At 52.6% G+C, this 11,352-nt stretch overlaps 1 protein-coding gene across 1 annotated transcript; it reads left to right on the plus strand.

The window, feature by feature from the left end:
- Positions 1-7,389: 7,389 nt before the first annotated feature.
- Positions 7,390-9,516, plus strand: LOC4327465 (probable protein phosphatase 2C 9). Its single transcript, NM_001406343.1, has 4 exons — positions 7,390-8,159; positions 8,251-8,580; positions 8,706-8,811; positions 8,905-9,516. Exons 1-4 carry the CDS (start codon positions 7,734-7,736, stop codon positions 9,285-9,287), a joined length of 1,245 nt encoding a protein of 414 aa, NP_001393272.1. The 5' UTR covers positions 7,390-7,733; the 3' UTR covers positions 9,288-9,516.
- Positions 9,517-11,352: the final 1,836 nt, after the last annotated feature.

Below are 11,352 nucleotides of genomic sequence, written 5' to 3' on the forward strand. Positions count from 1 at the left end.
GGCGACCAACGGATGATCCAGCGCACAGGAAAACCAGGACGGAGCAAGGTCACGGCACCGATGCCGCGATGGGCCTATGAGCACTAAAAGGCTGCCGTGCATTGGGCCAAAAAATCAGCTGGCCCATATGTCACGTCCCAAAACGACTCTAAAATATATCCCTTAAATGATGCCTAGAATAATTAAAATCCGTGTGAAAGCCTCCAACAATTAAAATGTGTAAAGTTAAAAGCCAAATAAGGCTTAGAGGATTTTTGTAAATCTCCTAAAAGCCTAAAATGCGTAAATAAATTTTAGTGGAATTTTCAGAGCACAAATAATAATTATTAAGAAATAAACAAAGTTAAAATGATTTTATAAAAAGAAAAACCCTAAAAGTCCCCCTTCCCTCCCTTGGGCCGGCCCGGCCCATCTCTCCTCCCCCCTTTCTCTCTCTCTCCTCTCCCCGCGGCCCACTCGGCCTCTCCCCGCGCGCGCGCCGCTGACGGGCGGGCCCGCCCGCCACCCTCGCTAACGGGTGGGGCCCACCCGTCATCCCCTTCCTCCCGCCGCTCCCGCCGCCTCCCCCGCGCCCTAGCGCCGCCGCCGCCGTGAATCCCGCCGCCTCCCGCCGTCCCCGCGTGCAATAAAGTGGGGGGAATCACTCCCCGTGATCCCCTCTCCCTTTCCCCCCATTTTTTCCCTCTCTCTCTCTCGCGTTCAAACGGGCGGATTTGCCCCCGCAAATCTCGTCGGCGCCATTGATGGCGGCCGGACCTCCCGCGCCGGTGTCCTTCCCCTCCGGCCGCTCTCTCCCCCTTCCAACCCTATTTAAACCCTCCCCGCGCCTCCCTCGCCCGTTTCCGCCCCTTGCCGCACCGTCTCCCCGCTGGAATCGAGCTCGCGCCGTCGCCCTCTCTCTCCTCCGTCGCCGACGACCTCCGGCCGGCCTTCTCCGCTCGCCGGGACCGTCTCCCGCCCCGGCGTCGCCTCCTCCGGCTTCGCCGCACTGCCGTCGACCCCGTCCACCCCCTCGCCGAGTCCGCCGACCGCCGAACGCCGTCGACCCCATCGACCCGAGCCGCGTCGCCGCCTTCCTCCGCTCCGGTCGCCTTTTTCGTCGTCGCCGTCGACCTAGGGTGAGCCGTGGACCGCCGCCTCTTTTCCTCCTTCCCTTCCCCTCTCTCGGCCGCCGCTCCGCCGTGCCTATGGCCGCCGCCGGCGACCATAGGGACGCGGGCGCCGCCTCCCGCCGGCCGCGCCGAGTGGCCGCCGCGTGGGGCCCGGCCGTCAGCCGCCCGCGCCCTCGAGTGCGGCTGACGCGTGGGGCCCACGGCGCCGGCCGGTGCGAGCCCGGGTGCACCCGGTCCACCGTGGACCGTGAGGCTGCCGCGTGGGCCCCACTCCCGTGGACCCGGTCCGCGCGCCCCCTCCCCTCGGCTGACGCAATAAACCCTTTTTAAATTAAAATTTAAATGAAGAAATTCGCAAATATTCATTTAAAGAGCATATAAACTTCAAATGGCCATAACTTGGCCATTTGAACTCGGAATTGGACCGTTCAAGTCTCTTTTTTTTCCTTAAGAAGTCAAGAACCCATTTTTGTGCTTTGTTCCTACTTGTTATATGGAGTTTATTAGAGTAAAAGCCCTTTTATTTTTCCGTTGGTCATGTAGACGTTGCAGCTTCGGAAGATCCGCTCTTCGTGGAGGTTGAAGCCGACGTTTGGGAAAGTGAGCAAGGCAAATCACATCATCCTTGAACATATTGAATCCCAGTTTATAAAATTATTTTGATTTAAATTATTGCACTATCGCTTTATTTAAATTCTCGCGTTATCACTGTTTTATCTAGCCATGCCTATTTACCTTTGTTATGACCTTATTATTGTTATTGTTATTATTTCCTTGTTCACCCTAGAATAAACAAAACCCCAACTAGTGGACACTCTACTCATGGTACCACTAGTATGATTTTAGGTAGATGCTTCGCTGGTTAATTAGGCAACATTAGGTGGTTTTACAACTCTAGACTTTGGGAATACTCTTATCACCTGGACACTATGGAATGGTTGGATTATTGTGGAATTGGATTCACACCTCCCCCTCTATTCAAAACCCTCAAAATGATTTTAGGCTGGGCTTGGGGTGCATGGTTTTGATAGTAGCACCTCGGCCATATAAGGACCGGTCTTCGGGCCTCTGTTGCAAAGCACTACCGTACTTCCACATGTCTAGTGGGTAAGGCTTAGTTTGTGGCTCAGTCTGGTTATAAACAAAAGTACACGGATGGAGATGGACGAAGTCGGGGGTCGATGGACATCTCTAGGGCAAATGAAGGCTACACGAGCTGCGGCCCGGTAGTCGAGATGTCATGGCACAGGGCCGGTGTCCTGCTGCTAGGGGCTCAGTCCTGCCTACCTATCCCGGGGGTTCCGGCCGTAGGTGGGGTTGGGTCGGTACTCTTGTTTATGGCTAGGATGGGTTGGAAACTATGTCATGTCTTCCGTCCGTATACCATGGTGGTATGTGGCACGTGGTTACACGTGAGGAAGATGTGTCTTGTGGGTAAAGATGTACACCTCTGATCAGAGTATAACCTATTCGAATAGCCGCGCCCTCGGTTATGGGCAAGCCGAGCAATGTACCCAAGTTAGTGTTTTAATTCTTAAAACCTGCCTAACAGCTAAAATGTGGAATGGTTGGCCTGGGTTGGCTTGGGACAAGCTGGGACCCAGGGTCGGGTTGCCAGTTCGGTCTGAATCATCGTAGGCCTTGGGTTAAGGCAGGTTCGTGTGGGTTCACGGCCTTAGTTAATAATATTGTATAGCTCTAGGACCGTGTTTACAAAGTAGCTTTAAGCAACTAAGTGACTTTTAATGCTGTTTACTGCAAACCCTAACCCCCTATATTATGGCTCCCTTGTACTCCCTTGCATTTATTCTGCACTTGTGGGTGTGTCTTGTTGAGTACGGTGGTTGTACTCAGTCTTGCTCAATTTTTCCCAAACCCAGAAGAGGAGCCCCTGGATAATGAAGGCTTTGGTGTCTAGCTCGTGCCTGCCGTCAAGCGCTTGTGGTCGTCGCCCTAGTCTTCCGCTGTTTTTCGTTTGTCTTCTTGTGTGCTGGGTCTTCGTCGCCCATGTAATAAATTAATTAATTACGCTTCCGCTTGTTAAACTCTGAATTGTATCAACTTTTGGTGTACCTTGCCTCCTGGGACAAGGAATAATGCACGCACGTAAGGAACGCCCGTTAGGTTATTTCTGGTCGTGACACCATAGAAGCGCTATCCTGGCTTGGCAGCTGATCAACTGTAACAAAACAACGTGTCATGATTGTATTGGATAACGGCTGGCTCAATCGCCCGGAAGGCAGCTAATCCAGCACCTTTAAGATATTTAATATTAGGGAAGCGTTATATCTGTTTTGTAATTTTGTAATATTAGGGAAGCGTTATATCTAGAATTGCAGTTTAGTGATGATTTTAAAATTCGAGGACAAGAAAAAGGGACGTCAAGTGAACTTTTTTCCTTCTTCATCAAATTTAGGATTCCTACATAGGCCGATTTATTCCTTGAAAACTCAACAATTCACAAGAAGGGCTTTTAGGGCCAAATCACCACATAATTTGCTCGTGGCCCATAAATAAATCTACATCTATATACCTAATTAAAAATATGTAAGGCTTCGAGAAGGATTTTCGTCCGTCCCTCCTCACGTCGGTCAAGGCGACACGACTCCTCCTTCCCTCCCGCGTGCACCTCCCCCTCCCCCTCCCCCACTCCCTCCCTCCTAACGGACTTCATCTCTCCCTCACGATCCTGACAATCCCCCTTTCCCTCACAGCCCCTCTCCTATGTGGCGCCCCTCCTCCCCATCGCCCCTTCCTCCTAGCGCCCATCTTCTTCCCTTTCGTTCCCTCCCTCCTGCGCGTTTAACGAATATGGAACCCCCTCATCCGGGAACGCGTTTTGACACACTCACTCGGCCGGTTCACCACCAGAGCTTGTCGTTACCATTTCTCTCTCTGCCAGGACCACTTGTTGTTGTTTCCGCTATTCTAGTTTTCTTCATTACCAACCGCCACCATTTATGGACGAGTCACGTCGTGGGATACGTCCGGCCACCTTACTCACCACCGTTTGGTTTCCATATGACCGATGCTCATCTTCCCTTCTCTTTTGTTTCTTGTTTCGGCTAGGAAAGGCGATGGAAAATGTTAATCTTTTTTTCCATCTTTCATTCTTATTGCGTATTCAAGGAAGACGGAACCCTCTTGTTAGGGAATACGTTTTGACACACTCATCCAGACATCCAGTCATGTTCACCACCAGAGCTCGCCATTGTCATTTCTCTTTCTATCGTACCACATTGTTGCTAGCCGCATGCATGTTTATTGATTTTCTTCTTAGCCAACCCCCACCATCTATGGACCACTCATATAATATTGAAACCATAGGAATATGAATAAAACATGAAAATTCGAATTTATGTTAATAAAACAGGACCTATTCAGAACTAATAGATCGGATTTTCATCTATATGTTAAAATAAGCTTTTTTAAAAAAAATTCTAGTTAATTTCAGTTGTTTTTCCATTTCCATTTTTAATTTTAGCACTATTTGATCCACTAAAAATTGTTGTAACTTATAATATTGAATTGTTTGTAGCTAAATTAAAAAGTAATTTATTGATATATTTTTTTGATATTAAATTATCGTTCCGGCCAAAGTTATTTGTAGTTTCATGTTGATATTTCTATGATTATATTTTCTTCAGTCCAATTGTGATATATGGTTTAAGATTTTAGTTTAATCATATTTCTTTCATTCCAATTGTGTTATATGGTTTGTAATTTTAGTTATGTCAGTGTTATTTAGAATTCGTTGCAACGCATGAGTATTATGCTAGTTAATTAGTAATGAGTAAATTTCATTAGCGGTACATAAACTTGTCAGGTGGGTGCAATTTAGTGTATAAACTTGTAAATTACTCGTTTTGGTGTATGAACTTGTCTGGTATGTGCAAACTAATACTAAAATGGCACGACAAGACCGATTTTTCTATGATGAACATAATAAATTATATATTAGTAGATGTCGTGCTTATACATAGTAGAAATGTTATATTTATAAACTTAGGTTCCAATTTATCTTTCTTTGTTTCTGTGCCATGCATCATTGCTCGGATGTTTATTTTTTTTATGCAATCATTATACCTTATTATATATTTATCCTTCTTAGACACATGTTTACATAGAGTTTAATCTTGCCGTGCGATTTTGACCTTGTTCACACTCACCAAATAAGTTTGTGTACTAAAACGAGCGTTTTACAAGTTCATGTATTAGATTGCACCCACCTAATAAGTTTGTGTACCGCTGATGTAATTTACTTATTAGTCATTTATAAGAGAGGAATTAACTAATATATTTCCACGTGGGTGATTTGACTATACGGAAGCAAAGGCCAACTAATTAAACATTTTCTTGTATAAGAATGATTTCTCTCGTATTCCAGGAATGCGAATCGGTGAATTTGAAGACTAATAAAGAGAGAAGACGACTTATGCATGGCTTCTAAATTTTGCTAACCGTGACTTTGTGGACTAATAATTTCGTCACATGGTTATTCTTTAAATATATCGTCTCTGTGCCCCAGCTGTTTTACTTTATTTTGTTGGAGTCGATCCGTGGAAATAACTGTGGCTTGAAGTTATAGTAAACCTTTACCCTCGTGCATGGTTCATGATTGAAGTCTCACCGAACGTTTTGTCACAACGTTATAGAAATCGACCCCAGAACGGCTCAGCAGGAAAGAGGCACGTCCAAATGCGCACGACCGAGACAGAAACACCATAGTTCTGCCACCGAACCCAAACAGTGCGTCTGTGCGTGCAGCGACACCAGTGTTGCCACCGTATGCGGAATCGCAGTTACCTGTACCGTGGAAATCCCTTCGTGTAGCCTGGCATAGGTACGTAATTCCAGTACTAGGCTCCCATCGGTTGCCCATTTGGCCTAAAATGGCTTATTTGGCTTATTAGAAATTTCAAATTAATTTATAAGTAAAACTTTTATAGATTTGTTCGTAGCGACTTAAAAGCCAATATTAACAAAAAAAATACGTTAAAAGCATTTTAAAATCAACTTCAAAATCAAGTTCAAAAATTTAAATTTTGGCTTATTTTTTGCTTGTCTAGGCCAAACGATGGGGCTACTAGTGTTTCCGGCCCGATCTGCTCTGACTTTCTGGAGCGAGCCATCGTGCTTGTGATCACGTCGTCTCCGGCGAGTCACCTCACTCGTGGTTAGTACTGCCACTATCTGAGGTAACCACCAGCACAGTACATCCACTGATCGAGAGAACGGAAAGGGCCTATTCATTCATCCCCAGCGGTCGGCGCCGCGGAAGTCCGTGCCAAATTCTCCCCCACGCTGATCGAGATCTGAACGGTGGTGACGACTCACGCCTCGTCAGTCGTCAGTGCCCGCCTCGGCGCCTCGGCTGCCCGCAGTTTCGGCGCGTGCGTACGCCGGCGCAGACGCCAGATGCAATTCACCTCTCCGGGTCCGGGCGGCAACGCAGCGTGCGCGGGCGTGACGAGCCCGAGGGGGGGCGGCGGCGGCCGATCTCGTCTCGGCATGGTGCCACGGCGCCACGCACCCTCGTCTTTCCGCATAGCTTTTCTCCAGGTTCACCTCCCCTTGCTGCCCCCACCAACGTGGCCACGCCAGCGCCCAACCACCGCCCCCGCCCGCCCGCCCCGTTCGGCCGCCTGCCCCCACGGCCCCACCCACGCAAGCGCCCCTTCCACGCGTCACGCCGTGCGGCGACCGACCACCCTCCCACTGATTGCGACCGCCCCCTCACCACGTGTCCCTCCCACGTCGTCCCCACGCCCGCCCTCACACACCCCGCGCCACTGTAGACACTGTCGTGTGGAGCCCATTGGCTCTGTCCCCACCGGTCAGTGAGGGGTTGGTGGACGACTATCCAGTCGTGACTCGTAAGGGCCCAGGGTAAATAGGTAGGCCTGATATTTGTGGGTCGCCCATGAGAGAGACCCCATGTGGGGTGGGCCCCACCAGGCATCAATAAATAACCTGTCTGAAGGCGGGCTGGCGCCACGTGTTGGCAGCACGGGGTTAGGCGATAACACCGGCGTCGTGATCGCCGTTAACATCAACCGCCTGGTGGACCCTACCGCGGGTGGGCCCCGGCGCACGGATACCTTCCACGTGTTGCGGGCCGGGCCGGGGCGTGGCCACGCGTCGAGATCAGGTGGAGATGGACGGCTCAGATTCCCCGGAACGGGAGCACGTCACAACAACTGGACCTGTCGGGCGCTGCCCGTGACGGCGACGGGCACCTGCCCTCCTTCCCCTCCTCCTCCTCTCCTCCCCCCTACCTTCTCTTCTACTCCCCCCACCACCCCCGCCTTCGTGCTTGCGTGTCGTCGCCTCACCTCGCGCCTCCGCTACTACTGCTTGTCTGCTGCTGCAGCTGCTGTTATTACCATACCGCGGGAGAAGGGGGGCCGAACCCGAAGGCGTGCGAGAGGGAGGTGAGGTGAGGTGGAGCCGTGGAGGCGCTTGTTTCGCGTGCGAGACGGTGCTTCGTTTCGCCTCACGTTTTCCGAGGGCTACGGCGACTTGGTGGGAGCGCGGAGAAAATCTAGCGAGCCGTCGGAGTTGGGTGGCGCGCGGCCGGCTGTGCTTCTGAAGGAGGAGTAATTGGAGTAGTTGCTTGCCATGGCCGAGATCTGCTGCGAGGAGGCCATGTCGCCGCCGGCCACTGCCACGGCTGCTGTCGCGGCAGCGGTCTCCGCCTCGGCCGCCGCAGCCGTCTCCTCGGCGATAGACAGGCGGCGCCGCAGGATGGAGATGAGGCGCATCCGCATCGCAAGTGATCTCGAGCTGCAGGCCGGAGAGGATGGGCGCCCTGGAAAGCGGCAGAGGCTGGCGCGCACGGCGTCTGGCGCCCCGCGTCCTGACGAGGATTCGGCGTCTGAGCGGCCGAGTTGTGGCCGTACGGAGGAGTTCCCGAGGTATGGGGTCACCGCTGTGTGCGGCCGCCGTCGCGAGATGGAAGACGCCGTGTCCATCAGACCGGACTTCTTGCCGGCATCCGGCAAGTTCCATTTTTACGGCGTCTTCGACGGCCATGGCTGCTCCCATGTAAGTGTTTGCTGATGTCTAAATGTGCGAACCGGATAGTGATCTGTGCACATGTAATTCAGCGTGCTAATTCGAGTTCTATGAATATTAGGTTGCGACGACGTGCCAGGACAGGATGCACGAGATTGTCGCCGAGGAGCACAACAAGGGGGCCTCCGGCGAAGTGGCGCCTTGGAGGGATGTGATGGAGAAGAGCTTCGCGCGGATGGATGGGGAGGTCGGTAACCGGGCGTCCACCCGCAGCGACGACGAGCCCGCCTGCCCGTGCGAGCAGCAGACGCCTTCGCGTCGCGACCACGCGGGTTCCACCGCCGTCGTCGCCGTCGTTAGCCCAACACAGGTCGTCGTCGCCAACGCCGGCGACTCCCGCGCCGTCATCTCCCGTGCCGGCGTCCCCGTCGCACTATCCGTTGACCACAAAGTACGTATATGCTCGCATCACAGGGCCGGCTGAGCCTTTCCCGTCCATCTGCAAAAAATCGTTAGTTTCTTGTCCATGAGCGTGTGCCTGACATGGTTGCTACTTGCTACCTCGGAACGGTTCAGCCCGATCGGCCCGACGAGCTGGAACGAATCGAGGCGGCGGGCGGCCGCGTCATTTACTGGGACGGCGCCCGGGTGCTCGGCGTCCTCGCCATGTCTCGAGCCATCGGTGAGCTGATCTAGTTTTACCTTCTTCTCTCGTCGTCTCAAGAATTTTGATTTGGCACCCGGATCCGAAACTCACCTGCGTATGGGCGCGCAGGGGATGGGTACCTTAAGCCGTACGTGACGTCGGAGCCGGAGGTGACCGTGACGGAGCGCACCGACGACGATGAGTGCCTGATCCTGGCCAGCGACGGGCTATGGGACGTCGTGACCAACGAGATGGCGTGTGAGGTCGTGAGGGCGTGCTTCCACAACAACGGTCCGCCGGCACCGGCCGCGCGGCCGAGCGGCGTGCCCTCCTCGGCCGAGGCGGCGGAAACCGAGAACGGAGGAGCCGCATCGGTGAAGGGGATAAGCAAGGCGGAGTCCTCCGACAAGGCGTGCTCCGACGCGGCCATGCTGCTGACGAAGTTGGCGCTGGCGCGGCGGAGCGCGGACAATGTCAGCGTCGTCGTCGTAGATCTCCGCCGGGGATTGTGATTCTTGGCGCAATATTCTATGCTCCATGATTGCTTTCTTTCTTCTTCTTTTTTTTATTCTAAGTTAATTTTTCCCTTCAAATTTCTTCCTTATTTCTCTGTTTAGTTTTAGTTTTACTACTAGCTCCTACCAAGATAAATGAATATAATAGCCTTTTTTTTCGCACAAACACGAACCAGACAGATATAACAGGAGAGTGATCGTAGGCGTAAGATTTCGGAATCAAGAATCAATGCGCACATCTTTAATCCTGCCGTAGTTAATCGTTATTCGATCCTAATGTCTCTGCAAGTCTGCATCCATATGGGTAAAATTGGATCCATGGGATGCTAGGTTCCGTTGACACTACCAAAATTAGAGCATCTTCATGAAGGAAGCATGAAAAAGCTCACCACTCGTGTGAGTGCTAGCAACACGTCCATCGTGCATCCTAGAAAAGGAGAAAAAGGAGAGGAAAAAAATAGGGAAACCCAAAAAAAAAAACGTCCCATCGTGTGAGGCTATTTCGGTGGCCATCCTAGGATGAGGACAGACAGCAGAGCATAGAAATTGATGCTGATCCATGCGTGGGGGCCGCCCCCATGGTGGTGAGCTGAACTCGGACGAGATTCTCCTGCTCCACCGCTTTCTGTGTGGAAATGTATGGTGTTTCTTGTGATAAAGTTTTGAGCCCCAATGATGCGACCCACGAGCAAATAGCTGGGGTCCGCGTGTCCAGCCTCGTCCCCCTTTTCCCTTTCTCCCCGTCCTCGATGCCCCTTTGCGTTGGCGACGGAGCACCGAGCCACCGAGAGGCGGGAGAGCACTCCCTTCGCCGCGAGTTAGGCGCCGCAACATTATTGGGGGCTGCACGCTCTCGACGCACCCCGGGGCGTTTCCGCAACAGAACATGACACGACGCGACCGGGAGCAAAAGGGAACCAGCTGTCGCGATACAGCAGGTGGGAGGAGTAGCGACCACCAAATTTTAAGGCAGCGTCGTGGTGGTGACTCCGTGCTGACTCGACCGTGCGTGCCGAATCGTTCGACTGGATTCCCGGCCAACCCCTCCTAAAAATAGGCGTCGGGGGGCAACGTGGCGCAACGCGCGCCGAGAGGTGGGGTGTGTGTCACTCACGCCGCGCGCTGGGGACGACGGGACGATGAGGCGTGTGCGTGTTTCCCCCGATGTGCCCGGCACGACACCTCGCCCCGCGTAGAGTTGACACACGGGAGGGCGCGTCGCCGTCGCGGATCCAGCAAAGGAAGATATGGCGCGATCCATCGGCGGCAAGGGCGGGGGAGGCAACAGACGAAAGGCGTGCCGCGATCGCGATGGGACGCCATGCGTTTTTTTGTGCGATGGGAGATGAGGACGACGGGACAGGTTACGGAGCACGGGAGCAGCGGCGAATCGTGATCCGGCTGCAATCCAACGTCGGTGGCATACTGACATCAGAGGAAGGGCGGGGAAGCAACGGCCAGTCCAGCTCCAGGGCTCCAATCGTGCATGATCTGATTGACGATAGGCGTATCCGCATAGGATGCTTGCTGTTTCTGTGTTCTGCCGACTGACGTCGCATGCGTGAAATAGCCAAACAGGGAACTATACTTGCAACAGAAAGAGAGGTGCATGTAGCTGCGCCACATCTACCTATTTGGAACTCATCCCTTATTACTACTCACTACTACAAAATCTATTTTTCATGGCATCACTTTATTTTTTTTTCTTTGGCGGTTATACGCAGAAACCGCCAGAAAAAAATTAGGGGGGGGGGCTATGGGCCACCAGCGAAAATGAATCTTCGCTAGCAGCTCACTTAGATAACCACCAGCAATTTTCGCCAGCGGGTGCTTAGGAGCACCATCTGAGAAAATAAATTCGAGATATAAATCCTATCCACCTCTCTCCGCGCTTTCGTGGCCTCTCCCACCCAACCCAACTTTCTCCGCCTCTCTCCCACCTTTCTCGATACCTCTGGCCTCCCCCCTCTCTCTCCACCTTTCTCGATCTTCCTCCAGCCTCCCTCCTCTCTCCACCGCCGTCGGCTGCCGTCGCTTTCACCGCCGCCGCATCCGTCCTGGG

This window comes from Oryza sativa, chromosome 1 (genome assembly GCF_034140825.1).
Source record: "Oryza sativa Japonica Group chromosome 1, ASM3414082v1".
In the NCBI taxonomy this organism is placed as follows: domain Eukaryota; kingdom Viridiplantae; phylum Streptophyta; class Magnoliopsida; order Poales; family Poaceae; genus Oryza; species Oryza sativa.